The sequence below is a fragment of the Heptranchias perlo genome, chromosome 40 (assembly GCF_035084215.1).
Source record: "Heptranchias perlo isolate sHepPer1 chromosome 40, sHepPer1.hap1, whole genome shotgun sequence".
Classification (NCBI taxonomy): Eukaryota; Metazoa; Chordata; class Chondrichthyes; order Hexanchiformes; family Hexanchidae; genus Heptranchias; species Heptranchias perlo.
The window spans coordinates 19220562-19241132 of record NC_090364.1 but is presented as its reverse complement, the minus strand read 5'-3'; the positions used below and the strand labels follow the sequence as shown (position 1 = coordinate 19241132).

At 48.9% G+C, this 20571-nt stretch overlaps 1 protein-coding gene across 1 annotated transcript in view; it reads left to right on the top strand.

Annotated features, from left to right (window-relative positions):
* The first annotated feature begins 977 nt into the window (after positions 1–977).
* The window catches only part of poldip3 (polymerase (DNA-directed), delta interacting protein 3), a 28833-nt gene continuing 9239 nt past the window's right edge, over positions 978–20571 (top strand). Inside the window, exons 1-4 of the mRNA XM_067974730.1 lie at positions 978–1087; positions 3835–4255; positions 16452–16529; positions 19247–19360. Of these exons, the coding sequence (XP_067830831.1) occupies positions 1029–1087; positions 3835–4255; positions 16452–16529; positions 19247–19360 (672 nt within the window). The 5' untranslated portion in view covers positions 978–1028. The remainder of the gene's footprint in view (positions 1088–3834; positions 4256–16451; positions 16530–19246; positions 19361–20571) is intronic.

The window sequence follows — 20571 nt, the reverse complement described above, 5'->3', positions numbered from 1 at the left end:
GTACCCCATCCAACTCCCCATCTTTCACACACACTGTACCCCATCCAACTCCCCACCTTTCACACACACTGTACCCCATCCAACTCCCCATTCACACACACTGTACCCCATCCAACTCCCCATTCACACACACTGTACCCCATCCAACTCCCCTTTCACACACACTGTACCCCATCCAACTCCCCCTTTCACACACACTGTACCCCATCCAACTCCCCGTTCACACGCACTGGGGGTAATTTTAACCCTCAAGAACGGGTGTATTGGGGACAGGTGAGTGGTTAAAGTAACAGCTTTTTGGAGCGGGACTGTATCCCAGTTCCAACGTGCCCACTTCCGGGTTTAACCCGGCGGATTAGGATACACGCAACAGAAACCCGGAAGTGTCACCCCCACTTTAAGCCGGCGGGCCAATACTTAAAGGGCCAGTACATTCTGCAACAGAAAGGGAAACAATATGTATTCCTGGAGTTTAGGAGGTTGAAGGGTGACTGGATTGAGATGTTTAAAATGATAAAACGACTCAATAGAGTCGGTACAGAGAAATTATTCCCTCTGGTGGGAGAGTCCAGAACAAGGGGGCAGAACCTTAAAATTAGAGCCAGGCCGTTCAGGGGTGATGTCAGGAAACATTTCACACAAAGGGGAGTGGGGATCGGGAATTCTCTCCCCTAAAAAAGCTGTGGATGTTGGGGGTTAATTGGAGCTTTCAAGACTGAGCTCGATGGATTTTTGTTGGGTATCGAGGGATCTGGAGCAAAGACGGGAAAATGGAGTTAAGATACAGATCAGTGATCTGATTGAACGGTGGAACAGGCTCGAGGGGCTGAATGGCCTCCCTAGTGTTCCTGAGTGACTCCTGACCCTTTCACTGGGACCCCCCCCCGCTGACTATTTGTGCCCAGTGCCCCACCCCTGGGAGAGCCGTTTCGAAATCCTGATTCCGGTTGCGCGTTCTGTTCCGTCCGCCCGCCTCTTGTTGTCCTGGGCGGGCCGCCGTGCCCATCCCCCCCCCCGCTCGCCCGGCAATGGCGGACTGCTCGCTGGACGACATCATCCGGAGGCGCGGGCTGCGCGTTAAGGCCCGGTGAGGAGAGCGGGGCCCGGGGCGGGGGAGCGGCGGGCGGCCGAGCGGCCTCGGGGCCCGGTTTCATTCCCGCCGCAAACGGAAATCCCCCCCCCGCCCGCGCGCCGCTCAACCAAACCTGCCTGAGGCCGCGCCCCGCCCCCGCCGCCCGCTGATTGGCGGCCGCGGGGAGAAACGCCGAGCTGATTGGTGCTCGCCCCTGTCCATCAGCAGGTGTGGTTGCGGCCGCTGGGCGGGCCCGGCTTCCCGGCCCGAGGCCTCGCTCTCGATTTCTATCCAACCCCCCCCCCCCCCCGCTCCGGGCGGGTCTGAGGCGCGGCCGCTGCCGCTTTAATCTGCGTCCCGTTGGCTCTTCGCTCTCCCGCGGGAGGCGCGCAGCGAACTCATGGGCTTCGAACGGCCGTCACTCCCCCGGGCCTCCCCCCCCCCCCCCCCCGGGCCCCCCCCTCCTCCCCCCCCCCCCCCCCCCGGGCCCCCCCTCTCCCCCCCCGCCCCCCCTCTCCCCCCCCCCCCCCCCCGGGCCCCCCCCTCTCCCCCACCCCCCCCCCCGGGCCCCCCCCTCTCCCCACCCCCCCGGGCCCCCCCCCTCTCTCCCCCCGGGCCCCGCAACCACCACACCGCCCCGGGTACCCTATTCTGCATCGTATACAGCGCCATCCCAGTACTGTACCCCAGTGTTATACAGGGACAGACCTGTCCCCACCAGTACTGTATCCCAGTGTTATACAGGGACAGACCTGTCCCCACCAGTACTGTACCCCAGTGTTATACAGGGACAGACCTGTCCCCACCAGTACTGTATCCCAGTGTTATACAGGGACAGACCTGTCCCCACCAGTACTGTACCCCAGTGTTATACAGGGACAGACCTGTCCCCACCAGTACTGTACCCCAGTGTTATACAGGGACAGACCCTGTCCCCACCAGTACTGTACCCCAGTGTTATACAGGGACAGACCTGTCCCCACCAGTACTGTACCCCAGTGTTATACAGGGACAGACCTGTGCCCACCAGTACTGTACCCCAGTGTTATACAGGGACAGACCTGTCCCCACCAGTACTGTACCCCAGTGTTATACAGGGACAGACCTGTGCCCACCAGTACTGTACCCCAGTGTTATACAGGGACAGACCTGTCCCCACCAGTACTGTACCCCAGTGTTATACAGGGACAGACCTGACCCCACCAGTACTGTACCCCAGTGTTATACAGGGACAGACCCTGTCCCCACCAGTACTGTACCCCAGTGTTATACAGTGACAGACCTGTCCCCACCAGTACTGTACCCCAGTGTTATACAGGGACAGACCTGACCCCACCAGTACTGTACCCCAGTGTTATACAGGGACAGACCCTGTCCCCACCAGTACTGTACCCCAGTGTTATACAGGGACAGACCTGTACCTCCCAGTACTGTACCCCAGTGTTATACAGGGACAGACCTGTCCCCACCAGTACTGTACCCCAGTGTTATACAGGGACAGACCTGTCCCCACCAGTACTGTCCCCCAGTGTTATACAGGGCCAGACCTGTCCCCACCAGTACTGTACCCCAGTGTGATACAGGGACAGACCTGTCCCCACCAGTACTGTCCCCCAGTGTTATACAGTGACAGACCTGTCCCCACCAGTACTGTCCCCCAGTGTTATACAGTGACAGACCTGTCCCCACCAGTACTGTCCCCCAGTGTTATACAGAGACAGACCTGTCCCCACCAGTACTGTACCCCAGTGTTATACAGTGACAGACCTGTCCCCACCAGTACTGTACCCCAGTGTTATACAGTGACAGACCTGTCCCCACCAGTACTGTACCCCAGTGTTATACAGTGACAGACCTGTCCCCACCAGTACTGTGCCCCAGTGTTATACAGTGACAGACCTGTCCCTACCAGTACTGTACCCCAGTGTTATACAGTGACAGACCTGTCCCCACCAGTACTGTATTGCAGTGTTATACAGAGACAGACCTGTCCCCACCAGTACTGCACCCCAGTGTTATACAGTGACAGACCTGTCCCTACCAGTACTGTACCCCAGTGTTATACAGTGACAGACCTGTCCCCACCAGTACTGTATTCCAGTGTTATACAGAGACAGACCTGTCCCCACCAGTATTGTACCCCAGTGTTTTACAGTGACAGACCTGTCCCCACCGGTACTGTACCCCAGTGTTAAACAGGGACAGACCTGTCCCCACCAGTACTGTGCCCCAGTGTTATACAGGGACAGACCTGTCCCCACCAGTACTGTACCCCAGTGTTATACAGGGACAGACCTGTCCCCACCAGTACTGTGCCCCAGTGTTATACAGGGACAGACCTGTCCTCACCAGTACTGTACCCCAGTGTTATACAGGGACAGACCTGTCCCCACCAGTACTGTGCCCCAGTGTTATACAGGGACAGACCTGTCCCCACCAGTACTGTGCCCCAGTGTTATACAGTGACAGACCTGTCCCCACCAGTAACTCAGCTGATGCTCTTTCCAGACGCAGCCCCATTTGGAGGGAGTTAATCTAGAATCACATGGCTGGGTATTTTTCTCAGTTGGAATGGAGGTAGTGTGAAGACTTTGTCCACCCCCTATGCACTCACTGAAATCCCAGTGACTGTGATGGTGTCACGACAAGTGCTGTAGAAACCCAGGGCAGTGGTGACCTGACGTGTTAGAAATGGGGTAACTTTGCTCAGTTTTTTTCTGACTCTGATGTATGGTTCATTTGCGGTGCTTGTTTCACTGCAGACCGGCACCGAGTGCCAGGCCAGTTGTTGGTGGCGTTAAATCACGGATTGGAGATCAGTGGGTAAACCTGAGCACGACCCGGCCCATCACCGGCTTTCAGCGAACTTTTGATGCACGGCAAAAAATCGGGGTCACAGACGCTCGGCAGCGGTTAACGATGAGAGACGCTCGAGAACGCCTGGTCCAGAAGGACATGCGCTCAAAAATAACCGGGGGCTCCTCGAAGGTGGTCGACGCTCGCGAAATGATCAATTCAAGGAAGGGCCAGGATGGAAATGAGAAAGGGCCACCGGTGAAAAAAGTATTGGACGCGCGGGACCGACTGAGCGCCAGGAGAAGTGTTCCAGCTGCAGCCACTGCTCCAACAGAAGGAACCGTCAACACAGGAGGCAGGATAACCAAAACAATCCAAGTACCACAGGTGGGAACTTTTAACGGTACATTTGGCACAGAAATGTTTACAACGAACATTCACAGTTTCAATCCACCTCATACCATGTGGTGTATTCCTTACACCCACCGGGTGCTGGTGCCGCTGGTATCAGCGGCGTGCCCGGTGACACTCTCCATGATCCAGGGATCACATGGCTGCGCTGCCGCTGCCAACACACTCCGGTTCCCTGCTGTGCTCCTCCTCTCTCTGTTTACCGCTGGATTTAATCTTGAGCCAGAAATCCTCTCCAAAGTTTCTCGTGTTTCTGAGCTTGAGGGGCGGCTGGCGTCACTACGATGCACACAGGAAGCTGAGAGTTTCATGGATAGCACGTTTCAGGAGGTGGTCACCCCTCAGCTACAGAGAGTTCAGGCAGAGAGGGAGTGGGTGACCACCAGACAGACTAGGAGGAACAGGCAGGCAGTGCAGGAGTCCCCTGGGAGTGTGGCACTCACAATCCGGTATTCAGTGTTGAATACCAGTGAGGGTGTTGACACCTCGGGGAGTGCAGTCAGGAGCAAATCCGTGGGAGACGGCACCGTGGGAGACTCGACTGCACAGGGGGCAAAAGAAATGCAGATGTTATAGGGGATTCAATAGTCAGGGGGTTTAGACAGGCGTTTCTGTGACCGTCGACGTGAGTCCCACATGGTGTGTTGTCTCCCTGGTGCCAGGGTAAAGGACATCACTGAGGGAGTGCAGAACATTCTGCAGGGGGAAGGGGTACAGCCAGAAGTCGTAGCCCGTGTGGGAACCAATAACAGGAAGGAAAAGAGTCGAGGTCCTGCACTCAGAGTTTCAGGAGCTGGGCAGGAAGTTAAAAAGCAGGACCTCAAAGGTAGTAATCTCTGGATTACTACCAGTGCCACGTACTAGTGAGTATAAGAATAGTAGGATAAGACAGGTTATTGCGTGGCTGGAGACATGGTGCAGGAGGGAGGGCTTCAGATTCCTGGGGCATTGGGTCCAGTTCTGGGGCAGGAGGGACCTGTTCAAGATGGACGGGTTGCACCTCAACAGAGCTGGGACCAACGTCCTCGAGGGGAGGTTAACTAGTGCCGCGGGGAGGGGGGTTTAAACTGATCTGGCAGAGGGATGGGCACCAGGGGGGATGAAATATTTAGAAAGGAGAAACAAGGTGCACAAAGGACTGGGAGAGACAAATTGCACTAGAGTAAAGAATAATTCAGAAATTGGAGGGATCAGACAGGGGGTGAAGCAGCCTTAGATGAGATTAGAGTGCATGTGCATAAATGCACGTAGCGTGGTACATAAGGTTGGTGAGCTGCAGGCACAAGTCGCCACATGGGACTATGATATAGTGGCAATAACAGAGAGCTGGGTCAAAGAAGGGGAGGATTGGGTACTTAACATTCCTGGCTACAAGGTATTCAGGAAAGATCGGGCAGGAAAAACAGGAGGGGTGTGGCAGTATTGATCAAAGAAACTATTATAGCACTGGAAAGGGATGATGTAGTTGAGGGGTTAAAGACAGAATCTATCTGGTTAGAATTAAGGAACAATAGAGGAGCTATTACACTACTGGGTGTAGACTATAGGCCACATAGTGGGAAGGAGATAGAGGAGCAAATTTTCAAGCAAATTACAGAAAGATGCAAGAACTATAGAGTAGTGATAATGGGGGACTTCAATTATCCCAATATAGACTGGGATAGTAACAGTGTAAAGGGCAAAGAGGGGGAGGAATTCCTGAAATGTGTTCAAAAACTTTCTGTAATAGTGTGTTTTGAGCCCAACCAAATTTGTGCTGGATCTAGTTCTGGGGAATGAAGTGGGGCAGGTGGAGCATGTTTCAGTGGGGGAGCATTTGGGGAACAGAGATCATAATATCATTAGGTTTAGAATAGTTATGGAAAAGGACAAGGAACAATCAAATGTGATAATACTTAACTGGAGGAGGATTAATTTCAGTGAGTTGAAAAGGGATCGCGCCCAGGTGGATTGGAATCAGAAATTGGTGGCAAAACAGTAATTGAACAATGGGAGGCCTTCAAGGAGGAGATGGTTCAGGTACAGAGTAGACACATTCCCACGAGGGGGAAAGGAAGGGCATTCAAAGCTAGAGCTCCCTGGATGAATAAATTGTAAACAATTTTACAACACCAAGTTATAGTCCAGCAATTTTATTTTAAATTCACAAGCTTTCGGAGACTTCCTCCTTCCTCAGGTAAATGTTCAGGAGCTCCTTGAAGCCTACGCATTTATACATATAGAACAATACATGGTGTTTACAGACTGCCCCTGCAACTGCCCGTTGCCAAGGCAATCACCGTGTTCAGACAGAGAGGTGTCACCTGCAGAACCCCCGAATACACATTCAACAAAAAAACAAACAGGGAAAAAAAACAGAGAAAAAAAACAGAGAGAGGCAGAAACATCCGGAAGGCAGAGAAAGCCAGCAAATGACCCATTATATTAAAAACAGATAACATTTGTTCGCTGGTGGGGTAACGTGTAGCGTGACATGAACCCAAGATCCCGGTTGAGGCCGTCCTCATGGGTGCGGAACTTGGCTATCAATTTCTGCTCGACGATTTTGCGTTGTCGTGTGTCTCGAAGGCCGCCTTGGAGTACGCTTACCCGAAGGTCGGTGGATGAATGTCCATGACTGCTGAAGTGTTCCCCGACTGGGAGGGAACCCTCCTGTTTGGCGATTGTTGCGCGGTGTCCGTTCATCCGTTGTCGCAGCGTCTGCATGGTCTCGCCAATGTACCATGCTCTGGGGCATCCTTTCCTGCAACGTATGAGGTAGACAACGTTGGCCGAGTCACAGGAGTATGAACCATGCACCTGGTGGGTGGTGTCCTCTCGTGTGATGGTGGTATCTGTGTCGATGATCTGGCATGTCTTGCAGAGGTTACCGTGGCAGGGTTGTGTGGCGTCGTGGACGCTGTTCTCTTGAAAGCTGGGTAATTTGCTGCGAACGATGGTCTGTTTGAGGTTGGGTGGCTGTTTAAAGGCGAGTAGTGGAGGTGTGGGGATGGCCATAGCGAGGTGTTTGTCCTCTCCTCGTCCAGTACTTCCCCGGAGCGGAGAAACTACGCCATGTTCTCCGCAGCCTTCAACATGTCATCAATGAGGACAAACACCTCGCTATGGCCATCCCCACACCTCCACTACTCGCCTTTAAACAGCCACCCAACCTCAAACAGACCATCGTTCGCAGCAAATTACCCAGCTTTCAAGAGAACAGCGTCCACGACGCCACACAACCCTGCCACGGTAACCTCTGCAAGACATGCCAGATCATCGACACAGATACCACCATCACACGAGAGGACACCACCCACCAGGTGCATGGTTCATACTCCTGTGACTCGGCCAACGTTGTCTACCTCATACGTTGCAGGAAAGGATGCCCCAGAGCATGGTACATTGGCGAGACCATGCAGACGCTGCGACAACGGATGAACGGACACCGCGCAACAATCGCCAAACAGGAGGGTTCCCTCCCAGTCGGGGAACACTTCAGCAGTCATGGACATTCATCCACCGACCTTCGGGTAAGCGTACTCCAAGGCGGCCTTCGAGACACACGACAACGCAAAATCGTCGAGCAGAAATTGATAGCCAAGTTCCGCACCCATGAGGACGGCCTCAACCGGGATCTTGGGTTCATGTCACGCTACACGTTACCCCACCAGCGAACAAATGTTATCTGTTTTTAATATAATGGGTCATTTGCTGGCTTTCTCTGCCTTCCGGATGTTTCTGCCTCTCTCTGTTTTTTTTCTCTGTTTTTTTTCCCTGTTTGTTTTTTTGTTGAATGTGTATTCGGGGGTTCTGCAGGTGACACCTCTCTGTCTGAACACGGTGATTGCCTTGGCAACGGGCAGTTGCAGGGGCAGTCTGTAAACACCATGTATTGTTCTATATGTATAAATGCGTAGGCTTCAAGGAGCTCCTGAACATTTACCTGAGGAAGGAGGAAGTCTCCGAAAGCTTGTGAATTTAAAATAAAATTGCTGGACCATAACTTGGTGTTGTAAAATTGTTTACAATTGTCAACCCCAGTCCATCACTGGCATCTCCACATCATGGATGAATAAAGATAGAGATTAAAATGAAACAGAAGGGGGAGGATTATGAGAAATCTAAGGTTCATAATACAGTAGAGAACCAGGCTGAATACAGAAAGTACAGAGGAGATCAAAAAAAGGGACTAAGAGGGGCAAAGAGATAGGATGAGAATAGATTAGCGGCTAACATAAAAGGGAACTCAAAAGTCTTTTATAAACATATAAATAGTAAAAAGATAGTCAAAGGAAGGATAGGGCTGATTAGGGACAAAAAAGATCTTCTTGTGGAGGCAGAGGGCGTGGCTGAGGTACTAAATGAATACTTCACATTGGCCTTCACCAGAGAAGAGGATGCTGCCATTGTAGCAGTAAAGGGGGAGGTGATAGTGATATTGGATAGGATAAAAATAGATAAAGAGGAGGTACTTAAAAGATTGGCAGTACTCAAAGTAGAAAAGTCACCCGGTCCGGATGAGATGCATCCTCGGTTACTGAGGGAAGGAAGGGTGGAAATTGCAGAGGTTCTGGCCACAATCTTCCAATCCTCCTTAGATACGGGGATGGTGCCGGAGGACTGGAGGATTGCAAATGTTACACCCCTCTTCAAAAAAGGGGAGAGGGATAAACCTGACAATTACAGGCCAGTCAGCCCAACGTTGGTGACGGAGAAACTTTTAGAGACAATAATCCAGGACAAAATTAATTGGCACTCGGAAAAGTATGGGCTAATAAATGAAAGTCAGCACGGATTTGTTAAAGGAAAATCGTGTTTGACTAACTTGATTGAGTTCTTTGATGAAGTAATGGAGAGGGTTGATGAGGGTCGTGCGGTTGATGTGTATATGGACTTTCAAAAGGCATTTGATAAAGTGCACATAATAGACTTGTTAGAAAAATTAAAGCCCATGGGATTAAAGGGACAGTGGCAGTGTGGATACAAAATTGGCTAAGGGACAGAAAGCAGAGAGTAGTGGTGAACGGTTGTTTTTCAGACTGGAGGGAAGTATACAGTGGTGTCCCCATGGGTCAGTATTGGGACCACTGCTCTTTTTGATATATATTAATGACTTGGATATGGAGGGTATAATTTCAAAGTTTGCAGATAACATGAAACTCGGAAATGTAGCAAACAATGTGGAGGATAGTAACAGACTTCAGGAGGACAGAGACAGACTGGTTATAAAACTAGGGAGGTTATGCTCGAACTGTATAAAACATTGGTTAGGCCACAGATTGCGTACTGTGTACAGTTCTGGTCACCACAATTATAAGAAAGATGTGATTGCACTAGAGAGGGTACAGAGGAGATTTACGAGGATGTTGCCAGGGCTGGAGAATTTTAGCTATGAGAAAAGATTGGATAGGCTGGGGTTGTTTTCTTTGGAACAAATGAGGCTGAGGGGAGATTTAATTGAAGTGTATAAAATTATGACAGGACTAGATAGAGTGGATGGGGAGGACCTACTTCCCTTAGTAGAGGGGTCAGTGACCAGGGGGCATAGATTTAAAGTAATTGGTAGAAGGATTAGAGGGGAGCTGAGGAGAAATGTTTTCACCCAGAGGGTGGTGGGGGTCTGGAACTCACTGCCTGAGAGGGTGGGAGAGGCAGAAACCCTCAACTCATTTAAAAAGTACCTGGATGTGCACTTGAAGTGCCGTAACTACAGGGCTACGGACCAAGTGCAAGAAAGTGGGATTAAGCTGGATAGCTCTTTTTCAGCTGGCACGGACACGATGGGCTGAATGGCCTCCTGTGCTGTAACTTTCTATGATTCTATTCTATGGTGAAATGGGCAGACATGGCAGATAAAATTTAACGCAGCGAAATGTGCAGTGATGCATTTTGGTAGGAAAAATGAGGAGAGGCAATATAAACTAAATGGTACAATTTTAAAGGGAGTGCAGGAACAGAGAGACCTGGGGGTGTGTGTCCACAAATCTTTGAAGGTGGCAGAACAAGTTGAGAAGGCTGTTAAAAAAGCATATGGGATCCTGGGCTTTATTAATAGAGGCAGAGAGTATAAAAGCAAGGAAGTTAGGCTCAACCTTTATAAATCACTGGTTAGGCCTCAGCTGGAGTATTGTGTTCAATTCTGGGCACCACACTTTAGGAAAGATGTGAAGGCCTTAGAGAGGGTGCAGAAGAGATTTACTAGAATGGTACCAGGGATGAGGGACTTCAGTTATGTGGAGAGACTGGAGAAGCTGGGATTGTTCTCCTTAGAGCAGAGAAGGTTAACGGGAGATTTGATAGAGGTGTTCAAAATCATGAACGGTTTTGATAGAGTGAATAAAGAGAAACTGTTTCCAGTGGCAGAAGGGTCGGTAACCAGAGGACACAGATTTACGGTAATCGGCAAAAGAACCAGAGGCGACATGAGGAAATATTTTTTTACACAGCGAGTTGTTATGATCTGGAATGCACGGCCAGAAAGGGCGGTGGAAGCAGCTACTTACAGATATCTCCAGTCATATAGTCATGGGGAGAGGAGGGCCAATAGGATGGACGATGCGTAGACCTTCAGGAAGCCATTTGATATGGTTCCTCAGTGCTTCACTCTACATATAACTGACCTGGATCTCACCATAGAGGGGAGCATATCCGAGTTTGCTAAGCTGGGAGGTACAGTCAATCGGGATGGAGAGAAAATAGCACACCAACATCAATGATATAAGTGGCAGAGATTGGGTAACCTTGGGTTATTATCCCTGGATATGATTAGGTTAAAGGCTGAAAATGAATAGAACTGACAGGGTGGTTATGGAACAACCTTCCCCTTTCGTAAGGAAATCCAGAACAAGGGGACGGAATCTTACAATTTGAACTAAGTCTGTTAAAAGGGAGCCCCGCAAACATTTCTCCACACAGGTAGAAGACCAGAGGTGCAGAGGGAATTCAGGTATTTAAAAGGAAGAGAGATACTTGGGAAGGTGGGGAGTTAGGGGATATGGAGAGAGGGCAGGAAATTAGGTTGGCAAGCTGTTGCATTATCTTTTTATTATTTGTCCATGTGATGTGGGCGTCGCTGGCAAGGCCGGCATTTATTGCCCATCCCTAATTGCCCCTTGAGAAGGTGGTGGTGAGCTGCCTTTTTGAACTACTGCAGTCCGTATGGTGAAGGTTCTCCACAGTGATTATGACTTTTTGTAGCGAGATTTTACAACTGAGTGGCTTGCTAGGCCATTTCAGAGGGCGATTAAGAATCAACCAACATTGCTGTGGGTCTGGAGTCACATATAGGCCAGACCGGGTAAGGACGGCAGGTTTCCTTCCCTAAAGGACATTAGTGAACCAGATGGGTTTTTACAACAATCCAGTAGTTTCATGGCCACCATCACTGATACTAGTTTTTGTTATTCCAGATTTTATTTAATGAATTGAATTTAAATTCCCCCAGCTGCCGTGGCAGGATTTGAACTCGTGACTCTGGATTACTAGTCCAGTAACATAACCACTATGCTACTGTACCCGTATTAGGGCAGGGTGTTGGTGCAGCAGGCTGGTGCAATGACACTGTAGGGTTTTGGTGGGAAGCACGTTACCACCTGCAGTTCTCCATGTGATGAGTCCTGATCCTGTGCCGGTTGCTAGGAGAGAGCATGGAATAACGACAAGCCACTCCTAACCAGGAGAGAGGAGCACAAATTGGCCTTTCCTAACGTGTGGCGCGAGTAACACATCATCATGTCTGCCCACCTTCTGCCATGGATTAATGGGCGGAGTGTGGAAATCACGTCCTCTCCTCAAGGTGAGGATATATAGTTCCACAGAGGCCGTTCCCCCCCCCGACCCTATCCCGTGCGCACAGAGTGTCGGTAAGCTAACGCAGCCAAGCTCAATTCTGTCCTCACCTGGTGTTCATATCTATACACTTTCCAGCACAGTGATCAGGAGCAGGGACCCCTAGCTGTGCTTTTCCCTCTCCCTAACCCAGGGGCCCTGAGGCCAATTGGAATGTCCCACTCGCCACCTCAGATGAAATCAGCTCACTCAGCCCAGAGCCAGAGTCAAACCTGGTACTTTCTGGTCTTCCTGGCTCAGTACTGGACTATCGGGGAGAGCCCGTTTCTATTTCAAGTGATGGTCTTCTACAAATAGATCCCTGTCTGTTGCTTCACTGCCCCACTGTGTGATGGGACAAGCCACCTACTTAGAGTCATTGTTACCAGCGCTGAACAGAGCGGCTACACACCATCAGGATTTAAAGTGAATCCAGATTGTTCAGACTTCACAGAATTTTGGGTGTCTCTACTTTAAAGGTGTGATTTTTTTTTGCATTACATGTAGTGTAACACAGTGTACAGTAACCAGCCCATATAATATATATATAATAGATGGGTTAAACACGAGGGAAGCGTCCGGATATCTGCATTACAGGGTGCGTGAAAAGATAACTGAGGCTGTGGTTATTGATTGGACCACGGAGTAAAGAAATGTGAAAGCAGCTCCCGATGGATCAGTGGATAAAAGGCACTGCCCCGGGGAGGACTGAGCCAGACGGACCACAGAGGCCCCAGGTTCGAAGCAGCCAGCCTGTGCTGAGTTAGCTGATCCTACACTTGGCCACAGCACCCCAGGGTGAGGGAGGGGGGAAATCAGGCAGGATTCCCACTGTCAGTCACTGTGCTCTGACTCCAGATTCTTGCGTGCATGTTTCGACGTCACATGAGGACTTCAATGGGATGAGCTGTGCTGCCCGAGTGATCGAATAGCTTGCTGACATCATCAAGGCTGACAAGAAGAACAGCCACATGGGGCGGACTGGGAGGGCCCTAATATCCAGGGAATTACACCCCAGCTTGGGTCAACAGCTTTTAGGAATGGAGGGGATTTGGAGGAGCAGCCCCTCGAGTGGCCTTTGCCTCCCTCCAGGCCCCAGATGGTTGTGAGCCTTCATCTGCGGACAGTGCTTTAGTGGGGTAACTGGGCCGTGGGTGCCTTATGCGAACATGTAATCACATCACTGTGAGAGGACGTGTGCTTTGGTACAGTTTTAAAGCTTTACTCACATAGTTGCTGTATTAGTGATTCTTTGGGTGGTAATTGTGACAGGACAGCTCCACACATGGTGTCTTATACCTGATCATTGTACCGCTTCAAACTGGGGCATGCCTTACACCAGGGCCCTCCCTTTATACAGTGTGAGCGTCATGTCTCGGCCGTGCCTCAGTGGTAGCATTCTCACCTCTTGAGTCAGAAGGTTGTGGGTTCAAGCCCCACTCCAGAGACCTGAGAATGTAATCCAGGCTCACGCAGTGCAGTACTCAAGGAGTGCGGCATTGTTGGAGGTGCCGTCATTCAAATGAGACATTAACACATTCTGGCACAAAAACACAAAAAGAAAAGTGGTCTAACCATGGCTAACAAAATAAATTAAGGATAGTATTGATCCAAAGAGGAGTGATATAAAGTTGCCAGAAAAAGTAGCAAGCCTGAGGATTGGGAGCAGTTTAGAATTCAGCAAAAAAGGACCAAGAGATTGATTAAGAGGGAAAAATAGAGGATGAGAGTAAACTTGCAAGGAGCATGAAAGTGGACTGTAAAAGCTTCTACAGGTATGTAAAAAGAAAAAGATTAGTGAAGACAAATGTAGGTCCCTTACAGTCAGAATTTATAATGGGGAACAGGGAAATGGCAGAGCAATTAAACAAATACTTTGGTTCTGTCTTCACGGAAGAGGACACAAATAACTTCCCAGACATGCTAGGGAACCAAGGGTCGAGTGAGAAGGAGGAATTAAAGGAAATTAGTATTAGTAAAAAAAAAGTGCTGGAGAAGTTAATGGGACTGAAAGCTGATAAATCCCCAGGGCCTGATAATCTGCATCCCAGAGTACTAAAAGAGGTAGCCATGGAAATAGTGGATGCATTAGTTGTCATCTTCCAAAATTCTATAGATTATGGAACAGTTTCTGCAGATTGGAGGGTGGCAAATGTACATAAGAACATAAGAAATTGGAGCAGGAGTAGGCCAATCGGCCCCTCGAGCCTGCTCCGCCATTCAATAAGATCATAGCTGATCTGATCCCAACCACAAATCTAAAGAACACAAGAAGTCGGAGCAGGACCCGGCCACATAGCCCCCTGGGCCCTCTCCGCCACCCACAGGGCATTGACCGATCCGAACTCAGCTTCATGTCCAATTTCCTGCCCGCTCCCCATAACCCCTAATTCCCTTTACTTCTAGGAAACTGTCTATTTCTGTTTTAAATTTATCTAATGATGTAGCTTCCACAGCTTCCTGGGGCAGCACATTCCACAGACCTACCACCCTCTGAGTGAAGAAGTTTCTCCTCATCTCAGTTTTGAAAGAGCAGCCCCTTATTCTAAGATTATGCCCACTATTTAAAAAAGGAGGGAGAGAGGAAACAGGGAACTACAGACCGGTTAGCCTAACATCAGTAGTAGGGAAAATGCTAGCGTCTATTATAAAGGATGTGATAACAGAACACTTAGAAAATATCAATGGGATTAGACAAAGTCAACATGGATTTATGGACATGGAGTTTTTTGAGGATGTAACTGGTAGAATAGATAAGGGAGAACCAGTGGATGTGGTTTATTTGGATTTTCAGAAGGCCTCTGATAAAGTCCCACATAAGGGGTTAGTGTGCAAAATTAAAGCACGTGGGATTGGGGGGAATATACTGGCATGGATTGAGAATTGGTTAACAGACAGGAAACAGAGAGTAGGAATAAACGGTTCTTTATCCGGTTGGCAGACTGTGACTAGTGGGGTACCGCAGGGATCAGTGCTTGGGCCCCAGCTATTCACAATATATATCAATGATTTGGATGAGGGAACCAAATGTAATATTTCCAAGTTTGCTGACGACACTAAACTAGGCGGGATTGTGAGTTGTGAGGAGGATGCAAAGAGGCTTCAAGGCGATTTAGACAAGTTGAGTGAGTGGGCAAATACATGGCAGATGCAGTATAATGTGGATAAATGTGAAGTTATCCACTTCGGAAGGAAAAACAGAAAGGCAGAGTATTATTTAAATGGTGATAGGTTGGGAAATGTTGATGTACAAAGGGACCTGGGTGTCCTTGTACACCAGTCACTGAAAGCTAACATGCAGGTGCAGCAAGCAGTTAGGAAGGCAAATGGTATGTTGGCCTTCATTGCAAGAGGATTTGAGTACAGGAGCAAGGATGTCTTACTGCAGTTATACAGGGCCTTGGTGAGACCACACCTGGAGTATTGTGTGCAGTTTTGGTCTCCTTACCTAAGAAAGGATATACTTGCCATAGAGGGAGTGCAGCGAAGGTTCACCAGACTGATTCCTGGGATGGCAGGACTGTCGTATGAGGAGAGATTGGGTCGACTCGGCTTGTATTCACTCGAGTTTAGAAGAATGAGAGGGGATCTTATTGAAACGTATAAAATTCTGACAGGGCTAGACAGACTGAATGCAGGGAGGATGTTTCCCCTGGCTGGGGGGTCCAGAACGAGGGGTCACAGTCTCAGGATACAGGGTAGGACATTTAGGACGGAGATGAGGAGAAATTTCTTCACTCAGGGTGGTGAACCTGTGGAATTCTCTACCACAGAAGGCTGTGGAGGCCAAATCACTGAATATATTTAAGAAGGAGCTAGATAGATTTCTAGACACAAAAGGCATCAAGGGGTATGGGGAGAGAGCGGGAATGCAGTATTGAGATAGAGGATCAGCCATGATCATATTGAATGGCGGAGCAGGCTCGAAGGGCCGAATGGCCTACTCCTGCTCCTATTTACTATGTTTCTATGTAACACATCTGCCTTCTCTGGTGGGCCTAAAATATCCCATGGCACTATTTCGAAGAAGAGCAGGGGAGTTCTCTCCAGTGGCCTGACCAATATTTATTCCTCAACCAATATCACTGAAACAGATTATCTGGTCATTTATCACATTGCTGTTTGTGGGAGCTTGCTGTGTGTAAATTGACTGCTGCGTTTCCTACATTACAATGGTGACTACACTTCACAAAGTACTGCATTGGCTGTGAAGTGTTTTGGGAGGTCCCGAGGTAGGGAAAGGCGTTATAGAAATGCAGATCTCCCTTTCTTTAAATTCTCCAGCCTGTGCCGTGCCTCTGGTGCCACAGAGCTGCTGCTGTATTGACGTAATAACTTCAGTGTTTTCATTTCACATTCACAGAAAAAACCTGTTGCTCCTGTGCTGTCTCATCCCTTGGGAATGCGAATCAATGTGGTGAATGACCAGAGCCCAGGCCAGGTGAGCATTCGCTTACATTACAGGCACAGCAGGTGGACGGAGCCATTTACTGCATACCTCCACTGTGTCCACTGAGACTTTCATCAAATGGAAAACTAGGAGGTGTGAAAATCACAAAGCTGCACATCTACATAGGCTGCACCTCCCCAAAGGTGGGGGCTTGGGGGGGCTGCAGATAGTGTTTTCAGCTGGTCAGAACAGATCTGTCACTGTATAACACTGGAATACAGTACTGGTGGTGACAGGTCTGTCCCTGTATAATACTGGAATACAGTACTGGTGGGGACAGGTCTGTCCCTGTATAACACTGGAATACAGTACTGGTGGGGACAGGTCTGTCCCTGTATAACACTGGAATACAGTACTGGTGGGGACAGGTCTGTCCCTGTATAATACTGGAATACAGTACTGGTGGGGACAGGTCTGTCACTGTATAACACTGGAATACAGTACTGGTGGGGACAGGTCTGTCCCTGTATAACACTGGGGTACAGTACTGGTGGGGACAGGTCTGTCCCTGTATAACACTGGGGTACAGTACTGGTGGGGACAGGCCGGTCACGGGATGGGGGCAATTTGGCATGTATTGGCCTAATTGTTATTTTTGCCACGTGTATTGGTGCTGATGTGCTGAACACACTCAGTGACAGTGCTGTTGGGTAACGCTGGAAAGATGTTATTTGGTGCTCTGTGTTATGCTGTTTTCTGTGGTATAGAATCATAGAATCATAGAAGTTACAACATGGAAACAGGCCCTTCGGCCCAACATGTCCATGTCGCCCAGTTTATACCACTAAGCTAGTCCCAATTTCCTGAACTTGGCCTATATCCCTCTATACCCATCTTACCCATGTAACTGTCCAAATGCTTTTTAAAAGACAAAATTGTACCCGCCTCTACTACTGCCTCTGGCAGCTCGTTCCAGACACTCACCACCCTTTGAGTGAAAAAATTGCCCCTCTGGACCCTTTTGTATCTCTCCCCTCTCACCTTAAATCTATGCCCCCTCGTTATAGACTCCCCTACCTTTGGGAAAAGATTTTGACTATCTACCTTATCTATGCCCCTCATTATTTTATAGACTATAGAATGTGGGCAGTGCCTCAGTGATCATCCCACGAATAGTCTGCAATTTGTTGCCACGCTCAGATTGTTGCTTAATAATCTGCTTTGTGTTTTTTAAAATAAATTTTTTGGTCGTCATCTGCTGGGATTCGTTGCCCCGGCTGCTGGGATGGGCAGCTTCCCTCCATTACTTTCTCTAAACGGCCTAGACGTTGAGAGTTGCCGTGCTATTTATCTGTGAAGGGCATCACAGCCAAGATGATTGTGTGTTCTTGAGTGATGTGTGTGTACAGCACAGAGCTGGGATGGAGCCTCCTTCCTGTCTGTAGAGTTCCCATACCTGTTAGTGAGCTGTTGTTCTATCCAGTTTCATGGAAGGGCTACATGTCACAGACATCAAAGAGCATTTCACCGAGAGGGAGTCAGGTTCCTGCTGCGAGCTCCACTCAGCCCAGTAACGCGACACCCTTCCCCCATCTGTCAGTGTGACGTCAGCCTGGTTATTTTATTTTCATCTTTATTTCACTTGTAATCTCTCGGAAGCTTTTGAGAGGGTAAACAGATTGTTTCCACTGGTTGGTGAACTAGTAACAATGGAACAGAGACTGAGCCTTATCAGTAAAACGAGGGGGCAGTCAGAAGAGACATCCTTGCACAGAGCAGTGATGCTTGACGACAGAGGGAAGAGCAGGGAATGGGATTGGAGTCAACTGCTCCAGTTGAACAATTAGCACCAGCACTGTGAGATGGGCTGAATGGCCTCCTATGCTGTAATTTCTCTAATTCTATAAAAGTCCATCATTGCCAAAAGAGTAATCAGACCAGGCCGAATGTAATCAGGAATCAGACCAGCTCTTGTGAAGCAGTCTGATTGTAATCAGGAATGTGAAGCAGTCTGATTGTAATCAGGAATGTGAAGCAGTCTGATTGTAATCAGGAATGTGAAGCAGTCTGATTGTAATCAGGAATGTGAAGCAGTCTGATTGTAATCAGGAATGTGAAGCAGTCTGATTGTAATCAGGAATGTGAAGCAGTCTGATTGTAATCAGGAATGTGAAGCAGTCTGATTGTAATCAGGAATGTGAAGCAGTCTGATTGTAATCAGGAATGTGAAGCAGTCTGATTGTAATCAGGAATGTGAAGCAGTCTGACTGTAATCAGGAATGTGAAGCAGTCTGACTGTAATCAGGAATGTGAAGCAGTCTGACTGTAATCAGGAATCAGACCGGCTCTTGTGAAGCAGTCTGACTGTAATCAGGAATGTGAAGCAGTCTGACTGTAATCAGGAATGTGAAGCAGTCTGACTGTAATCAGGAATGTGAAGCAGTCTGACTGTAATCAGGAATGTGAAGCAGTCTGACTGTAATCAGGAATGTGAAGCAGTCTGACTGTAATCAGGAATGTGAAGCAGTCTGACTGTAATCAGGAATGTGAAGCAGTCTGACTGTAATCAGGAATGTGAAGCAGTCTGACTGTAATCAGGAATGTGAAGCAGTCTGACTGTAATCAGGAATGTGAAGCAGTCTGACTGTGGTTTGTGACCAGTTTGGTTGGGTTCAGACTGACCAATAAAGTGTTTATCTTCAGACTAGCCCTGAACAGCCCCAGGAAGCAGGATTGGTTGTGATCTTATGTTTGTATTTTTGTCTCAGGCTCTTGAGGAAGACGATATTGAGGAGGAGGAAGAGGATATTCTTCGTTCAATACCCGTGACAAACAAACCAATGAAAATCGCCACAGTGACAAACCACCTTACTCAGAAGAGGGTGAAAGACTAATTATTGTTCATGTTATTCAGAGAACCAAACACATACAGAGACGTTGTGACGTCCCTTTGTAGTTTGTTACAGGAGAATACAGCAATGTACTGGGAGGCACATGCTTTTAGGGATATGTTAGATTAACAGTTTGACTGGAGCAGAAAGGTGTCAGGGATCTTACCTGCGTAGTGTGGGGTCTCACTGGGTGGGCTGTTACATTAGGGGCCCAGCTAAGTGGAAGAAAGCTAGTGTAGGCTTAGGGTCGTGTTTAAAGTTGGGGGCCAATGTGGGTGGGGGTAATGTCTGGTAGAAGAGATGTGTGTCTCCCATTTGTTAAGGGGAGGGCTGCTCCTCCTGGGGTGGGGTGGGGGGACCTCTTGTGGAGAAGCGGTAATATCTGTGCTAGGCCCCGAGGGGCTCGCTGTTAAGTGTGTAGGCTCAATGGGCAGAGGCCTGGGTGTGGGAACATTAAGCCCCAGTGTGTTCTCCGGACTCCTGTATTGCTGCTGGATTTCATTCTGAGGTGGGTGGGGTCCCTAATTCAATGCCCTCCTTTCCTATTTTGCTCACCGCTCCCCCAAATAAATCAGCCTTTACACCTGTTTCAGCCGTTGACCTGCCTGGATGGTGTCCCTCCAGTCCCTGGGTCTGTACCTGGAGGCCCAGCAGGAGTGTCCTGATATTGAAGGCTGGTCCATACAACAGGTCAGGGTCAGGTCACCCAGGGTACACATCCCAGACATGTGGGTCGTTAGGGTCCTTTTCTAAACACACAGCTCTCCCATGTATCTACCCGTACTGTACCTGATCAGGGCATGCTTGGTGCTGACACTGGCTGCCTGCAATGGAAGGTGATTTCTTTCAACCTGATCTCGAACACAAAAACTCACAGGCTATAAAAAGTCTTACACTAATTCTCGATTCCCCTCTGATTTTGAGCTGCCCAGTTCTTTAATATCCTTTCCTGGTTTTCTGATCTTTTCCTGCCGTGCCTGATTCTCACAGTCTTGTCTGTGGGTCTGAGTGGACCGTGCAGAATCTTTCTGTTTACCCGGGATTTTCTTTTTACTCTGGGTTTGCAATTTCAATGCGACAGTGAGCACTTACAGGGGAGAACTTGTTGGGAATAGAAAATTCAGACCCAAACAGAAACTTGCCCATTCCACTTGGCAGCAAAGCTTCGTATTATGAGGAGGAATTTATTTTTACACAGCGAG